Source organism: Coturnix japonica, chromosome 2 (assembly GCF_001577835.2).
Source record: "Coturnix japonica isolate 7356 chromosome 2, Coturnix japonica 2.1, whole genome shotgun sequence".
Taxonomy (NCBI): Eukaryota; Metazoa; Chordata; class Aves; order Galliformes; family Phasianidae; genus Coturnix; species Coturnix japonica.
In genome coordinates this window covers 116,683,306-116,709,121 of record NC_029517.1, presented here as the reverse complement: position 1 = coordinate 116,709,121, position 25,816 = coordinate 116,683,306, and the positions used below count along the sequence as shown (strand labels likewise).

Sequence of the window (25,816 nt, the reverse complement as noted above, 5' to 3'; positions counted from 1 at the left end):
CATTGATTTAAGTGACTTTCCAGTGAAGTCATTAGAACATTAAGATATGAGACATGTTTTGTGGAACAGGATGTGCTGTTATTATTGAATAAGTAATTTGTATGGTGATTTTATATGGCACTTTGCAAACAGTGGGCTGATTCTTCAGCATTTGTGCTGTTTCTGAGTAGTGGATCCTCACTAATTTTCACAACATTGGTAGTAGAGAAGAGAATTAGGAAATATATCTGCCTGAAATGAGTGGAAGTGGGGAGTGTTCAGGGAGTGGGTTGGGACACAAATTATTGGTGAAGAGAGAACTGTCAACTAAAGATGTTTTCAGGACATCTTAAAAGCTGTATGTAACACACAGAAAGAGGCAGACATTTCAAATATGAGTCCTTTTATTTTTCTTAAGGCACAATACCAAGAATGCAAGAGCTTAATGTTACTGTAGAAAGAAGACTGTTTGGGGTACACCACAAGAAATTGGAACCAATAAAGACTGAAATCTCTATATTTGAGATTCTGATTGCATAAATGCACAGACTGCATGAATGGGTCTGTATTGTTGACCATCATATAACAGATGAAATTTCCATTAGCTACAGGCAAAAAAATCTAATCTCTCCCACTCACTCATAATTCCATTTCTACCCATGTCTGAGAAGTGTTGTTTCCCAAGAAAACAAATCAGATCACCAATACATGAACCAAATGCAGGTGGTGGTGCTGCAAAGAGTTCAAAAGCTGCTCCTAGTGGTAGCATTACCGGTAATCCACCATTAAGACAAAAAGGGCAAGATGAAATTATTCTGGATGAAGTGGTAATAGTTTGCTGGGAATCAGATGCCTACTTCTTTTGGATTACTTCAGTAGAGAGAGATATGTGGAATCTGTGCTATAAATGCCCTCCTTCCAAGGCTTCCAAATCCTGTTGCTTTGGTCGTGACATGCTTCATTTTTAGTATACTGCTTCTGCACACTACATGATGTGGGAAACATCAATGCCAAGAAACACCAGTAGAGGAAAGAGAAACAGAAAAAGTAAAAAGAAATTATGCGGCGTGGATGTTTTCAAAGATAATAGAGAATGTAAGAATGATGAGTTTTGTTCTAAGAAGCTAAGAAATAGCAGAGAAAGTAAGAGATAAGAGAAAAGAGAAAACATCAAAGAAAAAACAGAGCTCTCTACAGTAACATGATAAACTGAATTCTTAAGAGAAGAAAAATGGGTAGAGGTGCTGAAAGTCAAGTACAAGAAAAGAGAATTGCAAAAAGAAATCTCAGAGAACTGAAATCACGAGGACAACAAGGGCAAAAGCAAGCAGGTCCAAATATGTAATAACAACAGGATTGTTGTTTATTAACAGTCACTGGGAAGTGAGAGTTTGTTTCACGATGTGTAAAATCTGTTTTCCTGAGGTTAAACGTCAGAAAGAAGCTGTCTCGTTTTGACTTTGACTTTTCAAAAGCATTACAAATTGTTTGTTGATCACATGATGAAACAAAAATTCACTTGTCGAAAAGCAATTATCTGATTAACTTTGTTTACTTCCTCAGAGGATGTAAATAATGAAGGCAGAACTGCTATTAACCCATTCATTTTTGGAGGAGTTCATCTCAGTTTTATGGAAAATGATTTTCAGTGGTGGCACAAAGACATTCAAACAGATAATTCAGATTTTTCAGTCTAGCTTCGGTCTATTTTTATACAGTGTTTCCCTCTGCATCTTATGTAAGGATATGGACGTCTTGACTTTTTACATACACAATTGTTTCTATTTCACTGCAGGAAAATTAAATTATCTATACTGTGACTACATGATGGATATCATCACAAGGGTTCCTTCCCAAAACAGTATTGTTTATGTGAGCTGCCACAGCTTACACTTAATACAGAGAACTGCTAGGGTTTTGCCTCCAGATAAAAGTAATAGTAAGAAGATACAGATTATACAAGATGTCCATACGTGTGTGAGAGAAATGGACACAGAACACAGAAAATTATTTTTGCACTTAATTTGTAAAATGTTTTTCTATGCCTCTTAAGGCAGTTTGCTTACCGACCTTTACCATGTTGTTCAAGCTTCAAATTCATTCCTGTTGAGTAATTTCTAAAATCAGGCAACACACTGTGTTTTACAAGAAATAGCAGTCGGGTATGACATGGGCCTGTTTTTCACAGCATGTTGTCAGGACTGGACATCATTCTTACTTACAAAATGTGCACAAGTCTTCTTGCAAACGTCATATCATACCCAAACTAAGTGTTCCAAAAAGACAGAACACAAACTGTGCTTGTAGGAGCCAGAGAAAGCAGTGTGTCCAAATGAAATGCTAGTTGTTTTCCCCAGAACCTTGGGGTGTCCTTCCAGGCCACTTGCCTTATAGAATGAAGAGAAGATGGTACTCCAAGGACATGTCATTAGGAGCCCAGCTCTGCTCAGTTTCACCTCTTCCCTCTTTCCATTGCATGTGTGAGAAATGAGGTGCCTGAAGAGTGCAAATGAGTACAGCTAAGTGAAGAGCTCACCTCTCCCATGGAGAGCACTGGTAATGCTGGCTGTCTTCTAAAAATGGACATAGGCTTCTCTAAAACTTGTCAGCAAGAGCAGTGCAGGCCTCACACGTATGACAGTTTTCTTTATGCTGAAATGGCTATGAAGGGTACACCTCATGCTTACAGGTTCAAAGAAACAGAATTGTTTGTGTTAGAACAGACCTTTACAGATCATCTGGTCCAACTCACCTGCAATGTGCAGGGACACCTACAGCTAGATCAGGTTGCTCGAAGCCCCTCAGTCTGACCTTGAATGTCTCCAGGGATGGGCATCTGCCTCCCCTCTGGGCAACCTGTTCCAGTGCCTCACCACCCTGATTGCAAAAAACTTTTAATTATATCCATTCTAAATCTCCCCTCTTTTAGTCTGAAAACGTTTCCTCCCCTGGTGATATTTTAATTCTGGACGTGTTGAGTAGAGTCACATCGACCATCTGCCTGGTGAGTGGCATGAGTATCATCAAGAACAAGAGAGGATATCATCATCACTAAAGCTGGTTGTATTCCTGTTGACAAGAAACTTTTCAGGAGATGCAGCAGATTTTATGAGTTAGGGTTACGGCTGAGCAGGTAGTCTGGGTTTCTAGACCACTTTAGGGGCAACTGTTTTTTCAATTCCTTGTCTGCAGCATGAAGAATTTAGCTGGGAACATAGGGAAGAGTTTTTAGGAAACAATAGCACAGGTGTTGCCTCAAACTAGTATCAACATACTATTTTATTCCATTAGTGCTGAAGTTCATCATGACAACGTAACTTCTCAAATAGAAATCAAGCTGTGACTCATCTGAATGAAGTTACGAGACACAAAGTCTTCCTCCTAATTTTCCAAAAAATGTGAAATTATTGTGAAGCGTGTTTTATTTAAATTATCGATTTAAAATCTTTGCAAAATGAAAGTAACTTTCTGTGCTGTGGTTTGGAAAGGATCTAGCTGGTTAAGCAGGATCCCTTCAGATGTCGGGGCTGTAGGCTGAGCCATATGTCACTGGGAGGATATTTTCTCATACATTCACAGGAAAATCTCGGGTTTCACTGATGAGTTCCTTTAATGTAGCAATATAGAATGAAGAATAAAAGTGGCTAGCCTGAGACTTCCCTAAACAACGAGGAGCTAAAACCATGCCATATGTCATTGACTTCCACAAGCGATGCTGAGCAACAGAAAATAACCCTGTTCTGCAGTATTACGTACTGCCCCAAGTCATTAACACGAAGCAGATGGCTTTGTTGTTGATTAGAGCTGGTTAGAATCTGAAATTCCTGATCCACAGGAAATTTTGACATTTATATTTATTTTCACAACAAATTGGAACAAAACATCAAAATTTCCCAGCGGGATGGAAGTTAAGAATGATTTGGAAACACCAAGTTATTTAACTGCACTGGTAATAAATTGTGTTATCAGTAATGTCAAAACTATCATGGTACAAAATTTAACACCCAATATAAAAGTCAAAACAAAATTAATAATAAAATAAAGTCACAAAGCTTTATCTTTGTTAAAATGAAACTATAAAGTTAAAATGAATAATTCTGACATTTTTCTAGATGTTTTTTTTCTGAATGCAACACGTTTCCACAAAGCATTTTGATGTCAACTCAGCTGCACTGTTGGATGGAAATGGGTTCTACTGGAAAAAATGTTCAGCCAGTGCTGCTCCCAGGCTCATCCTGCAGATACAGGGATGTAAGAATTCTTAGAAACAACACGCACAGTGAAAAAAATCAGCGCTTTCTCTGCAGTTAAAACGTCTCTTTCAAAGTGGTTCTCAAAAATTCTTACAATCTCTACAAAATTACTTTGGCCTTAAAACTCGTCTCTTCCTCAGGTCCCCCGTGTTCAGACAGGCTGACAGCGCTAGGTGCTGGCATGGACATTCGTATTCATGAAGTAGTAAACTCCAGCATTAACTCAGTGCATCATGTTTCCACCTCCTTAACAAGGTTCTGGTCCTGGCTGCCAAAACCTCCCACTTCCATTCTCTTGTTGCTTACTTTCCCTGAGAAAGTTCCATGAAATTTCTTCAGTGTGGAACAAAAACCCTCAGTTGCTTTCCAGGTAGAACATCGCTCCTTTTTTCCATCGTTAAACACATCGTGTTTGGCAGTTAATGGCTCTGGGTTTTTCAGTATCATGCTTTCATTTTATCTGTCAACACCGAGTCTCTGCTGTGGGATAGGAGACCATCTGTTAGCAATTCTTTTAAGGGTAGAGTAAGCACAAATGTCACTCTTTGGGAGTCACATGCTATTTATTTACAAAAATAAAAAAAATTGAGATCATGAATTCACATCAGCTTCTCCTGTTACTTTGTGCAACAGTAGCTTTCTGCTTCAGTTTCCACTCCCTCCCACCAAGGTATTGCATATATGGTTACATAAAGGGACTGCGCGAGATGTAGGACAGATTAGAAACCCGATAAAGTTGCTGCTAGGTGAATTTGATGACGGGTCTGCTTGGGTGCACCGGGCAGGGTTATGTTACTGCTGGTGAGTGCCTTACACAAAGGGAAGGAGCACTTCAGAAAAGAAGAGAATAAACTGCGCTCGACATAGCTGAGATATGAGGATCAGGATAAAAGCAAATTGCAGCGAGGTGGGTGAGGAGGAGGGCTATTCTAAAGCGCCCAGGCCCTTGTTAGGTACCAAAATAAATGGTGTTATTTTCTGGGAGATCTCAGCTTGCTTATTACAGACACTTCTTGAGAAGCTGCCTATTACACAGGTGTCCAAACAGAAGAGGAGCTTCTTTTGAGAAGCCTGAGGTAAACTGTGGTTGAAAACTGTGACCTCGAGCATTTTGGAAAATATGTTCCTAAACAGAGTTGTTAAACAAAGAAACTTCAGGCTCCTAAGCTGGTCTCATAAAAGAAGACAAAATCGCTGTACAAAATGTGTGTCATTCAGATCTTGAGATACGGTCTCCTTTGGAAGGAACACCATGAGATTAAGCCACCCCAGCTGGAACAGGCTGAGATGTTCCAACAGCTCCCCTGCAGTGAGCTCAGCACCAGTGTTTATAAACGCTGCAAGTGTTCTGTGTGTAGTAAAACTGCTGAATGCAGCAAAGGGTGGAGAAACATCCTCCTAAGGATGGTCATTCTAATGTACTGTGTTAGCAAAGTCTCTGTTGTCCTTGGTCTTGAATTACTGGGCAAAGGCAAACATACTTCTGCAATGATAGTCATTCTGCAGAGACTGAAGAAATCAAATCTATATAAATATATCCAATGCACAAAAGAGTTGTCTCAAGCCTGCCAAGACTAAGAGTTAGTCATTTTAAAGACCTGAGATGGCTCTACCCAGGATTAATGAAAAAATCAGTATTTCATTTCTCACAAAGCCTGCGGTGAACTGCCATTCCTCAGCTCTCCATAAAAGGATAATTGTGAACCAAAAAGTACAGGCATGTCATCATGATTTTTATTGTAGAGAGTTCTTAAACAATGAGGAAAAAAATGAAATGAAATAGGGAGACTCTTTGGGAGCCTTGGAAGAGGGCTTAGCCAAATTTGTGTGAGGTCTTCTTTCATTTGATTCCTGTTATCTTTTTTATCTCCATATTTCTCATTCAGCATGGGAAATATTACTGTTAAGCTGTGCTGGGTGGGTGAAGCCTTTGCTGGGCAGCCCTGAAGGATGACTAATCAGCACATACTGCGTTATTTTTCACACAGCTCGTAGGGTGATGGGTTTCTTCTCACTTCCCAAAGCACTTTGGATAAATCCCAGGCACACAACAAGTCTGGAGGCTGGGGTCCCTTCACATGCACAGGGAAGCATAGGGTTCAAGCTCTCTATTTATCCCTTGAAAGGTCATTGTAGGATTTGGGAAGATGGACTTCTTTATGTGCAGTTCCAGTAGTCACTTCTCTGGAAGTCCTCACTACTTGTCTATGCCTATGTGAAAACAGAGGTTATGCCTGAGTAGAAAACCTTCCTAGACAGCTCTCACTGAGCTACTCTTTGAAGTGGTAGAGACTGAAAAGTCTGGAGCACAAGCCTTATGGGGAATGACTGAGGCAACTGAGGTTGTTCAGTCTGGAGAAGAGGTGGCTCAGGGAGACCTTATTGCTCTTTATAACTGCCTGAAAAGAGGTTGTGGCAATGTGGAGGTCAGCCTCTTCTCCCAGATAACAGCGATAGGACAAGAGGTGGTGACCTCGAATTGTGCCAGGGGAGATTCGGGTTGGGTACTAGGAGACATTTCTTCTCAGAGAGGCAGTGCATTGGAAAAGGCTGCCCAGGTAGGTGATGGAGTCACTGTCAAGAAAAGTGTGGATGCGGCACTGAGGAACATAGTCAGTGTGCTGGTGTTGGACTGGATGACTTTAGATATCTTTTCCTACTTTAATGATTCTGTGATTCTGTGACCTCACCATCTGTGTGGGTTGGCTGCTCCCTGGGCAGCAGCAAGCAGCTGACTGCCAGCAGCTGGAAAGCAGACCTGGTTGATGTTCCTGTGCAACCCAGACCTGATGGGTTGGGGTGGTGAGACAAAGCCTATTATACAAGCAATGGAAGGGATAGTTCTCTTCAGCAGATAAGTTTATACAAGCAAGTCTTTAAAATGGAAAGCATTACTGACCATGAACACAAGTGGAGTTACTGCACTACATTGTGCATATCTGCATAATGTGATCTTTCCTCTCAGCTCCTAATACCAGAAATACACCTAGTCATATAATCCTGTACCATGAACTCAGCCTTGCAGGAAGCAGTTTGAAAGCAGACATCTAGATGTTATCTAACATCTGCCACTGACGCTGAAGACCCTGGTAGTAGTGCATATATTGACAGGGGCAGTGCCTTTCTGCTCCCTGTCCTATCCCACTCCCCTCTCCAGCTCTGATTGCTAAAATGCATGAAGGAATTATGATAAAAAGAAACAGGAGACGTCGTGGAGCAGCTGTAACATTTCTCTGCAAGGGTAAATCTGCAGGGATAAGAGCCTGGGCTTTTGATGTTCAATATCCATAAGCGTCTCCAAGTTTGCAACTCACAAACATTGTGCAGCTGCTCCTGCTTGGGCTGCCCACCCCACTTTAAGAAGATCTGTAAAGGTTTTGCTGTCACTTCTTGTCCTTGGTTTCACCTGGAGGCTGTAGCAGGAAACCCAGGAGTAAGTGCTGCCTCAACGGCACTTTCTTCAGGGGAAGATCCCCTCGAGGGGGATGGAGGACAGTGAAGATCTACCCCATGCTGGATGTTTCAGACATGGTGTACTTGTTATACTGCACTGCAAATCTGTTTGCTGCTCTTGTGAATATTCATAAGAGGATGTCAGGTTTTTTTTAATGAATCTTGCTTGTGAATTTTATCTGTTTTTTTGTGGGTTTTTCTGCTGTTTGCCAATATCATCAGATAAACTGAGAGTAGCAATGCTGAGAATTTTAATCTGCAGGAATATTTTCTGAAGTCCTCGTGTGATTTGTAGTGAGTTGTATCTTCTTTCAAAAACACGTGCTGAGATACTGCTCTAAAAAAAAGAAGAAAAGGAATAAAAGCAGCAGAATAAGGGTTCGTTGCCTTTCTGCCCAGTCAGGGATCTGTCTGGGAAGGCTGAATCAGTGCCGAGGTCCATCTGTGCAGTGTGCTGCGCTGCTCAGAAAGGTGGTCGTGGAGAAACCCGTCACTACTTTTGTTAGCCCTCTTGTAATTGCCATAGCATTCTGATGGTTGAAAAGCTTGGCCTTTGGTCTCGTGAAAAATTCCACACCTAGGCCTGATTAGACCTAGCTCTAAATACTTGATGTATGGAGCATTCCCTGTGACATTTCCTGCAATAACCAGCAAACAGATTCTTCTTATAGCAACCACCCAGCAGAGACGTTTGCCTTTCTGATTGTCTGCGGGCTGAAATGAGATTGACCTTTCCATCTGTAAATGCATCACCAATACCTTACTTTGCCAAATAATATTGTCCTCAGAAAGAAGGCATCACAATATTTTTCTGCCGTGTTGTCCCTCACAGAAGCCATTCATATCCATCAAGTCAAGTCCAGCACTGTCGCATCAGTGGAAGAAACTGCAAGTAAACATTATCATTAACAAACAAATCTATTTCTTTTGTATACCTCCAGTAGTTATTTTTCAGGATTGTCAGTGCTTTCCTTTGCCACTGATTGGCATTCACTACTTATTTGCTTTTATTATTTGCACCTCACAATTTATTAGAACTTTGAGAGATCTACAGGAGGTGATAAAATGTGGGGAAAATGCCTGAGCAGGTTCAGCTTCATTTTGTTCTTTGCATTTATTGCTGCCATTGCTGACTGGAAGTCTCTCAGCTCACTGTGCTCTGCACATAATCCAGTCTATCCTGAAGAGGCAGGCAGCAGTTTACGAAGTGATTATAAGGATCTTTGAGTGTCCTCAAGGATTTTCTGTACTTGGCTGCGAAGGCATTTTGATCTGCTGCTGATGGAATGGGCACAATAAATCCCTTCATTATGGTTCCTAGAACAGCACCTATTAATAATGAACAAGTCAGAGGGCGAGGACCATGATACAAATTCATTGTAAGTGGGCTCAAGAAAAATTCTATGGCTTTTGACTTCATTGCTTGGTATCACAGTGGCTGCAAGTTTCTGCCCCTTGCTGAACCACATAAGGTTGGTTCTCCCTTCGTGCCTGGAGAACACAGAATTTTTCCTGATGGCAATGTTTTGCAGCTAGCAATAAAATGCAGTGCATCCTGTTATCCTGTCTTTTTTTGATTCCTTGGTAAAAAATAGATTAGACCTGCAGCTATCTGCAGCTATAAATGCATCATTTTTTGGTCTGAAACACATTGTTGGTTATCTCATGAACGCCAGAGACCGAATACTATTTTCATAAGACTCCAGACTGGAAGTGCACAGGCTGAGCTTTGCATTCCCAAATGTTTGAGGTATTAAAAAGCAGCAAGGGATTATGCTGCTAATGCCAGCCTGCTCCCACTGCAGCTGGCTTGTGCGTGGTTCAGAGATCTTCCCTCCCTCCTTCAGTGTCTGCAGAGCAGGGGCTGTGGGGCAGCTGCAGGCTGCAGGCATGAGTAGATACTAAGTGCTGTGGGATTTTGCTGCATTGCTTTTATTAAAATGGTGCCATTTTAAACTAAGCCTTGCCGCTTCACTTGCCGAAGTGCTTTTCCATCCTGCTGGAAGACCTCACTCCTGCCATTTTGCTTAGCACAATTGTGTCTAATGTGATCTGTGCACTCAGCTTGCACCCATGTTGTTTACTGGGAATCCCAACCAACACCCACTGAAGGCAACGCAACACTCAGCTGTTGAACTGGGTCTATAGAACAGGGACATTTCTGACATTTTCAGGGTAGTAAGAGCTTGGATGACTGAAGAACTATATGTAGGTTTTCATCAGGAGGAAGTGTAGTAGTCAAAAATTATCTTTGAGGTGGCATCTTCCACTTTCCAAGTGTCTAGGAAATCCTTCGGGAAGAAAAGACATAATTTGGATTGAGCTAGTTGTGCAGACCCTTGAAGCGGGCAGGAGATGCAGGAGCTCCCAGTGGACAGGACTCGTCAGTGTGTCAGCCTCCTGTCCATGAGCAGGGCGCATCCGCTCCATTGGCTCTAGGAGCTCAGACATGCAGCTGGTGGAGCCTGTGGAGGCAGATCTAAGATGGATCCTGCCATCTCATCTCTGAGAAATAAAGCTTTCAGGTTGCTGTGGTTCAAGAATGTAGGAGATGAAGGAGACAGTCCTCCAACTGCCTTGAGGAGTTCAAATTCTCCCTGTGAGAATTCAGCTTCTTTCCACAGGAAACAATAAACATCAGTTAGGGGGAGCCCCTGTTTCTCTTTCCTAGTGTCATATAGGAGAGGCAGGAGCTGAGCTTCAAATTGTAGTGCGTTTCTCAGTAGCTGCTGCTGTCACTTAATGATTCTGTTTTATTCTGTGCTTTTTAAAAGTATTACCTTGATCCGGAAAGGACATTTTACTGAACATTCATTTGCCACTCCAGGCATCGTTCATAAATCCATCTCGGCATCTCAGAGACTCTGCTCTGACAACAGCGTGGGAGTCTTGTATAAATTATTTTGCAGTTCTACTTAACTTGTCCACACATCAGATTTCAGCTGTGACTGTCGTTCCCCTGATGAATTCTCAGGCAGGTTTCTGTCGACAAAGCGTCCCTCCCCACATTTCAGGTGTAACACTAAACTTCCAGGACAAATGATGGCACTGTCCTTTGGAGCCAACACACCCAGGCTCTGAACCTTAAAATCCAAACAACTCCAATCGTTAGTAAATCTGCTGCACAGTGTGATGTGTAGCAACTTGCCTTAAATAAAATATAATTAAAGCGATTTAACTGAAATGGTGGAGGTAAAGGAATTTTTCTTAACTGGTAATTTCAGTGAAATGAATTTCCAGTGTTGTTGTCTGGATACTTTATCCTTTTTTTCTCCCTTTCTTAAAAAGGTTTTGTTTTCAAAGGGTCGTGACCACCCAGACTACTGCTACTTACTAAGAACTCCAATTTCTGGCTACAAGGAGAATTTTAAACAAGCATACCAACAAAAATAAACCCAACAAAAAAACCCCACCAACAACAACCCCCCCCATATTTTGGGGATGGGGAATCCACCGTTCATAAAATCTGCCCAGATTTTTTCTGCATTCGAAATAAAATGGGATTTGATCCATGACAAACAAGAGAGGCAAAGTATGGGTTGCTCTAATTGACTCATGAAGATGTATCCAGAAGTTCTTTGGAGCTCCTGGTTTCTGTGCCCACGGTAGATGCATTCTGATACCATTAATTAAGTTAAATAAAAGTCACTTTTTGGGGTAAGGTCCCTGAGCTGGTTGAGTTGGCTAAAGGACGTGCTGTGGCACACAGCTACCAGTCAGCCTGCACCTCATATCATCCATTGCTTACATGGGGGTTGAAAAGGGAAAGTAGGATGGCAATAAATTCAGTGCAATGACAGTTCTCTACACTGTGAAAGGGTAAAATAAATAACATGTAGGAGAGGCTTGTTAGTTTTTTCAGAGTGTGCTTCTAGCAGGAGACACTGTCAAAACTTTCAGTTGATTCCCAAGTTGTCAGAAAACTCCAGTACGCTGTTCTTTTGCAGCCTTCAAGCTAATTGTTATTAATAATTATGACTATTATAACTAAAATGAAGGGGTTTTTTTTTTTTCCTCTGTAGGTAACATTTTGACACCAACATGGGAAAGCAGAACAGCAAGCTACGCCCTGAAGTCATGCAAGATTTGCTAGAAAGTACAGACTTTACAGAACACGAGATCCAGGAGTGGTACAAGGGCTTCTTGAGAGACTGCCCAAGTGGACACTTATCCATGGAGGAGTTTAAAAAAATCTACGCCAATTTTTTCCCTTATGGGGACGCTTCTAAGTTTGCGGAACATGTGTTCCGCACTTTTGATGCCAATGGAGATGGAACAATAGATTTCAGAGAATTCATCATAGCCTTGAGCGTGACGTCGAGAGGTAAACTGGAGCAGAAGCTGAAGTGGGCATTCAGCATGTATGATCTCGATGGGAATGGCTACATCAGTAAGTCAGAGATGCTGGAAATCGTACAGGTATGTGCTGCTCAAAGGCACCCCTTCACCTCCCTCATTCCAAACATGTCATGGAGCAATGCCAGAATGAAAGCTGGGTGAAAATTGTGGCGGCACTGGGGATTGATGTTCTGATTCTCTGTATAATACTCGAATGTAAAATGCTATTTCTTTTGGCTAAGGTTTGTCACAATTCATCCTCCAGCATTTGATATCCAGTCTGATTTTCTGAGTGATACACTGCACAGGAAGCTCTCCTCCAGGAGCTGTGCTGTGTTGGAGTGGAGCAGTTAGCCTGCTGATTAGTGTGCTTCTGCCCTCTGGGAAATCACTGCCAACTAATTACAGTTAATTACAGTTGGACCAAGCAGGCATCTTAGATTAGCCAGATAGCCTACTTTTAAGGAAGGGAGGCTCCCTCAATAAGAAATCTGCTTTGAAATCATGTTGTTATGAAAAAACAGCCCATGTATTTTAAAACACATCTGTCTAATTCCAGCATGGTCTGTATACTTAATACCGTACCAGCTATCTTTGTATTAACTTGCCAGTACAGATAAACCTTCATTGGATAGATGAAGTTTCCATACACTACTTCTTTGGATGCATTTTCTTGTGCTGTTAATAGGAGTCCCACCTCATTCTGTGTCTTTCTCTAACATGTTTTTACCCTCGAGGTACGTCACTCTACTCAAAGCTTTAAAACATTTTTGGTGCAGTCGCGTATTTACACAGCTTGAGTCTGTGTAATGCAGCATCGTTCAAAAAAGAATAATAAAAAAAAAGCCTGTTATCAGATCCTTCATTTCATTGGTAATTTTGCAGTGCTTGCTATGTACTGTATTATGCAGATTTGTATTTGTACTGGAAATGAAGGGAAAAGAATACACATACAAATTACAGCCTGTGATGTCAAGCTGTGTGTATGGAATCAGTGTAATGTGTGATGCCCTTGTCTTTCTGTCAGGGGTCTTCTGTGTCCTCCGAACAGTAACAAACACACTCCTTCAGTAAGAGCAGATACTTGGCTCGGTTGCAAATGTAGAGTTGTTGTGTTGTTTTCCACCAATTTTGTTTTGTGCTCCAAATTCTGGACTAAGAAGCAGGGCTGCCCCGAGCAAACAGACACCACACAGTCTCAGTGCAGTGGCATATTTGCATTAGAAGAAACTCCATTCCTTCAAATCTTCCACCCCTATGGGCCAGGATACAGGCTGCCAGTACGTTTTTTCTAGCTATACTTCTCGTCATGAAAAATAACAAGAGAATCCCTAAGGAACAAAGAAAACACAAAGCAAAGACCAAGGGATCCCAGCCCTAGCAAATGACTTCTCCCTGGGAGGAGACATCAAAGGCTGACTCCTGTTTACAGGAGGCACAAGTGCTCAGTAGCAACATACATCCCCAAATCAGGAGGTTTACAGATACAGAGAACAAGGCCACAGGTGTGTTCATATCAAATTTAGAGTCTCGATGGTTGGGATCTCTGTAGTGCTCCAAGCAGGGACCAGCAGAAATAACAGCTTTTCCCAGTGACCACAGACCTGCTCACCAGCATGCTTAGAGGCTGAAATGCTTGGCCACCTTTGTCAGTATCTTGGTACCAAATTATAGCACTATCTTGTACAACCATGCTGCCACTACAAAGTGAACCTGCAGTATAGGAGGCAGTGGGAGCCCCTAGATCCATCCTGTTAGGTAGGATTACCAAGAGAGTGGTGAGGTGCTGGCACAGGCTGCCCAGGAAGGCTGTGGATGCCCCATCCCTGGAGGTGTTCAAGGCCAGGTGGGATGGGGCCCCAGGCAGCCTGGTCTGGTATTAAATGTGGAGGTTGATGGCCCTGCATACAGTAGGGGGTTGGATATTCATGGTCCTTGAAGCCCCTTCCAACCCAGGCCATTCTACGATTCTATGATTTGTCACATGGTTTCTGAAAGTACATTCAGCTGTGATCTGAAACCAGGCAAGAAGTGCCCATTTCTTGCCTTTGATGTACAGTGATCAGCCTTATAAAAAAGCAGTTAGAAACTATCACTTTCATTTACGGAAGATGATTATTTTTTTAATAAGGAAAGACAGGATTCTGTGTTGAATGCCTTTGTGGATGCCCTCAGCTGCTGACTGTGAAAAACTGAACTCTGTAATATCTCTGATACGTGTCTCAGAGGAACCTATCACACGTCCCTTATCTAGCATACATTTGCATATTGATATAGCAGTTTACTGTGTTCTCATTTAGATTCTTGTTTGAGATGATGTATCAAAATGAACACCAAAAAAAAGAAAAAAAAAAAAAAAAAAAAGCAACCAATTTAAAAGTAGTTTCCCTCAAAAATGCTGCCCCTTCTTACAGCCCCAGGGTACCCTGGGATTACTGCATTTGAAATAATGTGGAAGAGAAGCACGGCAAGCTGCTCACCATTTTCAGACTGTTTCCTTTGTGCTTGGAAAGCCATTTCTCCACAGCCATTTTCTCTTTAATACCAATGGTTACGTACATTTTCCTTCTTAGTACCAACAGCAGCACAATGAATAGTTCAGAAAAACATTTTGATGCAACTCTAATAGTACTGCCAGTCACAGCACATCTGCAAAGTGCTGCAGAAAGAGGCTTCAGGTTCTCCTGCTCTAGAAATGGTTTTCACGTTTCTCATGTGTTTGCCCATAATCTAAATAGCTCAGAACATTCAAAAATAACTGCAAACCAGATAGAAGCTTTGTTTTTGTTCCCCTGGATGGAAGTGGATGTGCTTGGCAAAAATCTCTTACACTAAAACTTCAGATAGAATATGGAAGCCCTGCGTTAGGGGTGTATTGCTTTTCACAGCGTGGAATCATGGGATTCACGTTAAGAGTCCTAAGCCAAGACGTGAGAATAACGCTTTCAGTTTAATACTAATGGAGTACACCCATTTCACCTGCTGGGCCCAAAGGAAACAAAAGCTGATATGGGAAGAAGTAGAAGCTGATATAGGTTTCAGTGCAGACGGTATAAAAAATCACAGAATCATAGAATGGCCTGAGTTGAAAAGGACCATAATGATAATCTAGTTTCAACCTCCGTGCTATGTGAAGGGTTGCCAATCCCAATGGGATTAAAAGGAGAGTAATTTTTTTTCAGGTTGGTTATTCACTTCATGAGACCTCTAGCTGTCAAAATTAATTCTGATTGAGGAAAAAGGATTGCCTCTAAATTTGTGCTGTCATCATTGCCATCACTGTAGGGAGCACTCTGACACTTTGCCAGCAAAGAAGCATAGACCTCACAAAGGTTTCTGGACAGTGCTTAGCAGTGCCACTTAATGCTACACAGAGCAGCAGCTGGGTAAAGATGTGAACCTTACACTAAAGCACCCACTGCAGTCATTATAGACGCAGGTGGAACGTGACAGGGAAGAGCTCAGGGAAGAACCAGACAGAGTGCATGAAACTGGAGCCTGTGCTCACTCTTAGAACCCTTTCCGAGTGGCATAGTGGCATTCAGGGGTGCAAGGGAGCTGAAGAAGCCTTCCTGGCAGAAGTCCACCTGGGAACTGATAAATGATCAGCTCCAAACCTTGTACTGTTTAGTGTTACCATTGGCTTTCTACTGCTGTGCTGTGAGGATGAGGAATTGTTCTCCATGTGGACTGGAGCTCCCGCAGCCCTTCAGTGCCAGCTTATGCAGCCCGGGGCTGGCACAGCCAAGTTCTGCAGGGTTATTGCATGAAACCAGCTTCCTTTGAGACTTGCCTTTCAAACCAGTAATAAAGAGCTCTGTGTAGCTGCAGTGAATTAATTTGGGGCAAATCTCTAGATTCTGAATCAGTTTTAGCTGGCTTTTACTTTGGGAAAACTTCCCACTGAACTTCTGAGTAAGGACAGAAGAATTTGTCCAGAGGAACCATTTTCAGCATGAAAGGAACGCTTACTATGTTATTCCCATCTGGCTTTCCTAGAATATCTCATCTGTTATTCCCTTCACACGCCTCTGTGAAAAGGACCCTGTGGGATGAAGTCATCTTGAAGAGCTTTTTTTTGTCCTAAAAATCTGCATATTCTTACTATGGTTACTTTGACCAGAGTAAACATGCCTGCTCTGCTGCTCCGGGGCATTCCATCCACACTTTCAATGCAGACTCTTTGCTTTGCTGTCCTCTCACCCTGAGCAAGGGAATGACCTCTCCACCCCTCCCTCCCTCAGACAAAAGCTAGACAGCCTAAGATGCTTACACGTGGCAGCTTTATGAGCCTCTTCTCTGCTCTAATCCCTGAGAGGCTCACATGCTGATTGGGATGAGGCAGGTGCAGATTCTTACTCCTTTTTTTGTTCACTAACTCTATTCCCTCCTTCCTGCATCTCCCCCATCCTGATGTCTGTTTGTTCCCATGTTCATCCCTTCTACTTATTCTCCTGGTCATTTGATAGTCAAGGCTGAGTGGAGAGCATCCCTGTCTGTTCTGCATCTCACACTATTGCACCCTGAATCCCCTGGGACACCCTGGGCATTCCCACAGCCTACCCTATGATGATTAAAAGAATCCACCTTCCCATGCAGCCAGCAGCTGACCACACTGAAAAGTTCTTCCACTCCAGTCTGTAACCAGCATTACAGTCTCAGGAGATGGCAGATGAGGAAACCTGCAGCCTCGGCATTGGTGACATAATTGAAAGAGCAGATGTTTGACTGCACTGAGCATAAGTGATGAATATTTAATTAAACAGATAAATGTTTTTCTTAGGGTGGTTATGCTTCAAGTTATTTAAAGGCTAGGTGATTTGAAAGGTGAGCTGGCTCTGCCCTCAGAGGGGAAGCCAGTGAGATGGCTGAGGCAATGGGTGCTCATCGGTCTGCATGTAGAACATGCTGCTCAGCCTTGTCCTGCAGCTGGTGAACCTATCCAGAGATGCTCCTAGGGCTGTCCCCTAGGGATCCTGGGCTGCAATGTTGGTGTGTGCCAGGCAGAGTGGATTTCATGGATAGAAAGGGAGGCAGAGGAGCTTCAGTGAGCCTCCTGGGTCCTGCAACAACAACTCAGCTTGCAGAGCAAGAGAATGAGGTGAAGAGACAATCACTGCTTCTTGCTTTAAAATTAACATCAGCTCTCTTTTAGGGGCAGCTAGGATCATGTGTGACTAACGGAACTGTCCATGCAAAGAACCACAATGGGTGGGACTAAGACATTCTGTGTGGGACAAATTATGAATGGTGTTTTCTAGCTCTGTAGGCACACAAGATGACCACCTCATTGCTGGTCAAGCCTTCCTTATCTGTGAGACTCAGCAAAGGCAGGGATGAGTCACTGCCCTCCCACAGGCAGGATGCTGACTTAGGGTGGAGAAGGTAGATGGGTATACAAGGTGGGGTGAGGGATAGGAGAGGTGAAAATGGAGCCTGGGTAGCTGAAGATGGTCTCACAGGTTGCAGCACTGAGATAGGCTGCAGGACTGAGATAGGCTGTAGCACTGGGGCAGGTCACAGCATGGAGGTATGCTGGACCATGGAACAAGATCTTGGTGGTCTTTCTGCTCCCCAGGTCCCAGGAGCTGCCAGTGCCTAAGTGCTCTCCAAGTGATAAATTCATCCAAAGACTGTTCTTATAAGGGAAAATGTAATCTCGGTCCAAACTGAGATTGTGTTCAACTATGACTAAGTCAGGGAAGATATTATTTCCTAAATGAGTATCCCACCATAGAGAGCAGCTGCATATACTTGTGTCTTCAGCAACCACAGAACAAGTCCCAGCTAATGTTTCCAGAGTGTTTTCTACCTGTTTCAGACATCAGGAGGTAACCATACCCCTACGCTGACCTAGTGTGCTTCTTACCAGCTCTTTGCTCGTGTCATATCACACAGGCAATCTATAAGATGGTTTCTTCTGTAATGAAGATGCCGGAAGATGAGTCAACACCAGAGAAAAGGACAGAGAAGATCTTCCGCCAGATGGACACCAACCGTGATGGTAAGCTCCCTTCAGATGCCAGGAGACCCCTCAACCTCACTGCTCCTCCTCTGGCCTCATGGGCAAAGCCATGATGCCTAGGATCCCTCCTCATCCCTTTGCAGGCAAGCTGCCCTGCTGTCTCTGGGACTTAGATGTGTGTGATGCTCAGAAACATTGCTCAGAAACCCATATTCAGGTCTTTAATTTTTCACACAAGTTATTTTTTTTTTCTTGTCAGGTCATTAATTTCACACTAGGAGATGGTAGTCTCAGGATAAACACTTATGCTTTTCCACTGTGGAATTGAGCATTGATTTGCCTGGATTTTAGGTTTTTAAAAACCCTTGCCCTTGTTGTCTGCTCTCACCTGGTAGGGTGGTTGTTGAATGCAAAACAAGTGAAACCTCCCTGCACTTCTGCCATGTACCCCACCTTCTCAGTACTTCGTATTAAAGTAATTTGTATTTCCTAAAAAAAAAAACACCTCAAGGAATTATTGAACTATGAAAAAAGATCAATGTGGCTGTAGCCTCTTTTCAAAAGGTTTCTCCATGGTCTGGGAGCAAGCACAAGCCCCATGTGAGACTCTCATGTGACTCAGTCTCACCTCTGTCATAACCAGGGCTTGAATGTTTGGCCTTAGCTCAACCCTACCTCAGAGTTGGAGGATTTTGGCACTCTCTCGCCTTTCTTCAAGGCACCAGGAATCACATGTTACTGGGGGAGATGTGACCCCATGCCTCCTCACCCGATTAGAGTACTTCTGACTTCTCAGCACAGGCCCCCACAGAAAGTGCTCATCCATGGGTGCAGCCACCGTCCTCTCTCCATCCTTCCTCCAAACCAGCGTTCTGAGAAAGTGACCCATCTGCCGTGCACCCCCAGGGATTTCCTTTGCTCCCTGCCACTTTCCTTCCACCACTCTTCCCTGCAGGCTTGGCAGGTGTGCAGCGACCACCCATGCATGCTAAGTCAACGTGTCTCTTTTCTAGGAAAACTCTCCCTAGAAGAGTTCATCCGAGGCGCCAAGAGTGACCCATCAATAGTGAGACTCCTGCAGTGTGATCCCAGCAGCGCCGGGCAATTCTGAACCCAGTCTTTGGATGAATTATGTATCCGCTTTTTTTTTTTTGTTTGTTTTTTCCTTGCCAAACAACATTCATGGTAGTGTTGCCTCTGTATGGCCAATTATGCCTTCTTTTGTGGCATCTTATAGCTTCTTTTGTTGTGGATTAATTATAAGAATGCTGAATTGCTCTTACCGATTTGTCCAGAGCACAAGCAGTACTGTTTTAAACAGATATTGTGGTGTTATCATTGTTTTAAAGATTATTATTATTTTTTTTTCTTAATGTGTCTGTTTTGGAAAGTACACTTGAGAAGGACAAAACCAACAACAAACCCTTGGCAACAAGACATAATAACAGGTTTTGGGTTGCTGCTTTAGTAGCTGAGTATTCGCCCAGAGGACCTGAAAGTGTAGCAGAGATTGAAGAAAAAGGGTTATGATGAGGTAGGACTCTCCTGGGATCTCCTCTCCTGCCCATGAGGCACCATTGAAGCTCAAAGACAGGATGACGAATGTGCACGACTGGTGAGGGCTGCACTGCCTGCACCCCTGCACCTACGCTTCATTGTTTCAATGCTGTGAACATTTTCAAGGTTGTAAAGGAGGAGGAGGAGGAGGAAAAAAAAGAATAATAATGCAGTCAACAGTTTTCACTTGGTTTACAGTGGCTGATTTCACACGGCTTTATCTGAAAATCCAGCAATTTGCAGTCCTGATCCCAAAATCCACAACTGACGATACCTCTTGCCATTTGGGGTCAGCAAAGGCAGACATGGATATTAAAAACTGAGTATTGATGATGAATTCAAGGGAGATACACGTTGAATGTGAAATTTTCAGGTTAGTAATAAAGTAGTTTCTGCTAAGGAGAGCGGGCATTCAGCCAAGGAACTGATGTACACCTGCGAGTGGCTAGAACCGAAGTAAACCAGCTATTCTGAATGTTCTCGTGTTGTACGACATTCTGGGGGTGTTTTTGTCTCTCTCCACGTAGCTAATGCAGTTCCCAGGCCTGCTCCTGTAAGCAGTAACAGGGGAAGGCTATCATCAAAACTTGTTTTAAGCATGAAATTGTAGCATTTATATTTCCTTCATGTTAGTGAAGTTCAAAAGTCTGTACTAAAACAAGGAAATGGTACGTTTTATGGTATATTTATATATATAAAAATTAAAACAGAAAAAACAACAACCAACAATCAACCCATCAGCTCTGAAAGAAATGTTGAATGTTTCTCTTTTTGCCTAGATGCAGGTGTTCTGAAATGTGTTGCTGCAAACCTTTATCCTTCGGTCAGAGTTGCTGCTTTCCAAGCTAGGATTGCAGACACGGGATTTCTTGGTAACTGTACAAGTGCTGCTGCAACAGAAAAGCTTTAGTGACTGGAGGCATTATGCTGACTAAATTGGCATTAATCTGTCATTAGCTGAAGGCCACTCTGTGATCCTGCTGGCGAGGTGTCCATGTGGGCAATCCGCAGCCATGGGGAGCCGTGAACTCAGCAGTGTAACCTTTGCCTGACAGGCGAGGTTGGCGTTTCGTCAAGTGACCTTGTAGATGCTAATCCCCGGTAGCCTTAATTTAAAATAAACTAAGTAAAATAAGTCTGCTTTGCAGATGATGATTCACTAAGGAAGCACTAACCAGAAGTTGTGAAAAAGTAGCAGAGTGTGAATAATCTTCTGTTGAACACTAGGTAGCATGTACAATTAAGAGAAAAGAAATTCCTAGACTTGACTTCTCACGATCATTTCCTTTGCCAGGTTTAATATGCAAAGCATATTAAAATAAAATGAAAATAAATTAAAGATGACATTGTTAATCCGTTGTACCACAACGACCATGAGTGGGTAACTCAGTAAATATCTCCAGGCTCACACCTTTGTCTCAAATGACTGCAGAAAGCCAGAAAGTTTATTCCTGTGACACTAATTAAAATCCTGAGCAGAGGTGTGTGGGGGAAAGTGAGGAGGTAGAAGAGGCCCAAGCACACATGTGCACAGACATGAACAGGTTGCAATACTTAGTGCTGTCAGGTGTTACAAGCATTATAGGCACATTTTGGCAATGATTCTTACAGGTGATGAAAATGTTCCTTAGCTCTTGCTCCCTAACCCTTGTCAGGTATCCTGTGAACAAATCTCACCCTGCAAAGGAGTGCCTGAGCCTGCCATTCCTAAGCAGAAGCCTGTGTCCATCACATCCCCACTGCCGGCACCAGCAGAGATGCTACAGAGCAGCCCAGGCTCATTGCAGGCCTCCAGCTCCAGAGCAGCCCAGGCCCACAAAAGCAGGCACTTACTGGGGATGAATTTGAAAATCTGACTGAAACTTCTAAAACTTTGCCTTTTACTTAAGTGTCTGCATCATCCCTTTCCAGTTTGATGAGATATTTCTGGCCCAGAGCCTCATCTCAGTCTGGTTTTCCTGGTAGTTTTGAGATTTCACATGTTGTTGCTGTGCAGCGTGTGTGAGAGCACAGCTTGTGGTGTGACCGCAGACCAGTGGAGATGTAATGCTTTCCACAGCTCACAAGGTCTGGAAGAGTGGGAGGCAGCTTACAGCTGCAGAGGACTTAGCTGGAGATAAAAGTATTGCATAAACATTTACAGATTGAACTATGGTTATTCTTTTACCTGACTACTGGTGATGATTGGTATTGTTTTAAACTATTTACTGTCCCTTTCTTGCCTTGTATCTGCATGCACTTTCAAAGTGAGCAGCAGCTGAATTTGTTAGGGGAGCATCTGCAGGCCTCAGAGCAGCGAGACTGCGGTGCTGCACACTGTGCTGGGGCTTTCTGCTTTGCTGCCGTTGACATTTGCAGGCATTGCTGCTTTCATAACCCTTTTAAAAACAAATTGACACTGTAAAAATAACACCGCAAGACGCTTTCAAGAGATCAGTTAAAAATACTTATGGACAGGAAGGCTACCAGACTGCATGTCACCTCCCAGTTTTGTAGATACATTGTCAAGTAGTACTTGTGTGTGGAGAAGGCAACCTTCACTGGTGCATCATCCAAATAAATGAATGAGTACTTCCAGCCTCTAGACTTTATCCACAGAAAACACCAGTCCCATTTTTCCAGCATTCCCAGCTTACCAGGTTCTGAGTCAGAAGTTGCCAAGTGAAATCCATGGCTTGTGTTACTTGCAACCCTTGTAAAACCAGCATATGTTTGTTGTTGTGAGCACTTAAAGCTTGAGAGGGGCCAACAAAGATCTGTTCTGACATTATTTGGAGACCTTTGAGTGCAAAGCAGTGAATGTTCCTGGGATAATGGTGCTGTGCTGTTCCTCTTAGGATCTATTAGGATTTTTATGTTATTGCCGAGGCATTTTGTCCTGTGTTGTTCTCTGCTAGAAAGCATGATGTCCCCATTTTCAGGACAGCTGTAACTTAAAACATTAAGCCAGAAGCACACGGCTTCTGTGTCTGGAAGAGGTCTGTGTGCAGAAGCAGTGCCCGGGGGCACACAATGTGCTCACCCATCCCCAGCCCCCATGAGCTGAGATGCGCCCTCCTCACTGATGGAAAATGTGCAGTGCTGGGACTTAGCCTGGTTTTCTTGCGCTGCAGACTAAGTTAAGACGTATTACCTTGCATCTGCTGTGGGCTGAAAGCACATGCTTGGGCAGAAACCTGGGCTGAGCTGACTCATGGAAACTCGGTGAGCAGCGGTAACCTGATGGCGAGCCCTAATCCGCAGACTGAGCTGAGCTGAGCGCGTGGCTGTTGGCCACAGACTGCCCGGCACATGTGAGCAGGGCGGCACGGTGACAAGTGGCAGGTCCCTGGGGACATATGCCTGTGGGTAGGGAACCCCTACGTGTAGCAGTGTAGCACAGCTGGGATAAAGGGGGCATCTTCCTAACGTTTCCCTTTGAAACTTGGTGTAGGGGTGCAAAGTGAGCAGGTGAGACCTGTCCCCAGTGTGGCTGTACCAGCCCCTCCTTGTGTCTCTCTCTCACAGTGTTCCTTAGGTTTCATGCAACCAGGTGGTCTTTGGGCTCAGGAATTCGTTGTCCAGGAACTGGTGCAAGGCCAGTGGAGAAGAATGTTCTACCTGCCATTGCACAGTTATTCAGACATGTGCCATACCGGGTGCAATCTCATGTAGGAGTCTGGAAGCGGGGGAAGGCAGTTTCCTTGGTATCGCAGGCAGAACTTGCACTCAGAAACACGGAGAAACTTGGCAAGCTCCAGGCAGCTGATAAGGGCTCCGAGTTTTCCACTGACTGTGCAGCAGGCAGATAGGGTACAGAGCAGCAGCATGCCAGCTCCACAGCTCTGAGACAAGGCTAACACAGCATCTTCTAACTGAGCAACACTGTCGTGTGCACGGAGTCAGAGGTGCTAGCAAAATATTCTTTGGGCACCTTCAGCACGAACGTGCAGCTGCAGAAGCAGAGTAGCTCTGCTATTCCTTGCATGGCAGCAGCCAAGCTGTTCACTGTGCCTCAGTTAGGAAACGCCATATGCTCCTCCTGGGAGCTGTTGGTTCCGCTTCTAAGTATAACTGCAGGCAAACCTTTTGGGCAGGAGCTTTCCTCTTGGCCATGGCGGACAAGGGGGAAACTCCATTTATCTCTCAGAGCTGGGGTAACAGTCTGCAGGCAAGTGAAGGTGAGAACAGCTGTTTCAGGTGCACTGAGGAACAAAAGGGGCTGTAGATAGTTGTGGAAGGCACTGATTTTAGGAGTCAGGGCCATCAGTGGAGTGGTTGTTAGATCCTTCTAGCACTGAGATCAGCAAAACAATGTCAGATGTGAAGGGACCTCCTTGTCCTTTGCAGAACTCATCCCTGCTTACACCAGGTGTCTCGATTGGCAGCATCCCTGACTCCAGCCTGGTTCTTGTTGCTGTGGGTTCCAAATTGTTCATACCAAGATAGGTATTGTTTCAGGGATGTGGATTTTCACAGGATGAGAAACACTATCCATACTTTAACCAGAACCAGCCAAGCAGGCCAGATGTGAGTGGCTTCTGGGAATACATAGGTTAAATTTCCTCATGGCTCCCACATGCTGCCATTTAATATGTAGTTGGGATCAAGATGTCACCTGTAAAATATTGGCTAGTGCACAAGAAGCAAAGAAAAAAAGTAGAACTTGGGTTGCAGTGAGCAATATGCAAAGACAAGAGCAACGACAAACAGTGAGTTGCATCACTGCCTTTAGAACTGCGTCTGAAGCCCAGGGCAGAGCTCCCCACTAGCTACAAGCAGCGCAGAAGAGCTCCTCTGCCCTTTCCAGCCTGCGGGACCTCTCAGGCCCCAGGACACCACAAGCTGAGGCTGGGGACTTGGGATCTAGGCATAAGGATGCCATCCAGCCACCCTTTCCATTGCATTCACTTGCTGCACAGCTGAGACACAGCTGAGATCCTCCCCTCTTGCCCTGACCTGGTAGCAGAGATGCTCCCACCCACCCCCCTAGGGCAGGCACTCAGGCTCTCTGAGCCTTGCCCCATCTCTCAGCTGCCATCCCCACCCTCTGTCTACAAATGAATAACAAACACGTGCCCATGGCAGCAGCAGGATCCAGGCTGAACTCAGATAGAACGGCTTCTGTTTGGTTCCCAGCCCTTGTCCCTCCTGCATGCACCTTGCTAACCACACTACTTATTTACTTTTATTAAGCAGTGGTGGTATTAAACATTTCAAGAACATGCCGCACCTCTGGAACAATGTGGTTCTCATTACCACTGATGTGTTTGCTGAGGCATTGCAGGCTGAACCTGACCAGTGATCGCTTTCTGCTCACATGGTTTATTCCACAGAGGGCTGGTTTCTCCCGGCAGGAACAGTGTCTTCCCATGCGTTACCGTGCAGCAAGTGCTGCCCTGATGCTGCCTGGAGTGTCCAGATGCTGCGGTCCAAGAGATAATTCTAGCAAAATAGAATAAGGTCAGGCGGAAACTCTTCCTGCCGCCTGTCCAAAGCACGTATTGAGGGTGTGACCTCCGCTCCTCTCCTTGCCAGGACTGGGTCTGAGCAGTACTCAGGGCTGGCCTCACGTTCCCCCACTGAACGGGATGATGGTGATTAGTAAACCCACCTGAGAAAATCCTCTTAAATTCTTATCTTCGATTGTGCTGTTAATTGGCTGCACTCAGAGGGAACATTAATGGATCCCACATGGCTGTCTGGGGGAGAACACAGAGTTCCTTGCCATCAGCACCACCTTTTCATTCCCTATCATGAACTTCTTCCTGTTTCCAGGACAACCAAACAGTTTTCATTAGGATCTGAAAGCAAAGTCTAACAAAAAAATAACCCCCCCCCCAGACCAAACCAAACCAAACCAAACCAAACCAAACCAAACCAAACCAAACCCCATAACTTTGGCATGACGAGGGTCTGAGGGAGCTCACTGTTGCCACTGTGCAGCATGTGAGCCATTAGAGTGCCCTACAAGATCACATTTCTTTGGCATTTTCTGGTTGATTTCCTTATTCGTGTTTCAGTTGTTTTCTTGCTTTATTATTTACTTTGGGACCTCCCCAATTCAGTCCTGCTATCGCTCACCCACTACACTGGTAGAAGTCTTGGTGCCAGAGCATTACGAGCAAGGTGGGCTCGCAGTGCCCACTAAAACTGAAGGGCTTAATGAAGATAGGGGTTATTTTTGTTGGCAAGTTTCCTGCACGAAGACTGAATTGCATTTCAATATGCTTATTTCTACCACTTGCTCACTCCAGTTCCATCCACGCACTCTGGTGGTTTCTATTTGTGT

The 25,816-nt window shown here is 43.9% G+C and overlaps 1 protein-coding gene across 1 annotated transcript in view; it reads left to right on the top strand.

Annotated features, from left to right (window-relative positions):
- Window positions 1-19,399, top strand: part of NCALD (neurocalcin delta) — a 40,738-nt gene extending 21,339 nt beyond the window's left edge. Inside the window, exons 2-4 of the mRNA XM_015856111.2 lie at window positions 11,708-12,104; window positions 17,922-18,027; window positions 19,002-19,399. Coding sequence (XP_015711597.1) covers window positions 11,727-12,104; window positions 17,922-18,027; window positions 19,002-19,099 — 582 coding nt within the window. The 5' untranslated portion in view covers window positions 11,708-11,726 and the 3' untranslated portion in view covers window positions 19,100-19,399. The remainder of the gene's footprint in view (window positions 1-11,707; window positions 12,105-17,921; window positions 18,028-19,001) is intronic.
- Window positions 19,400-25,816: the final 6,417 nt, after the last annotated feature.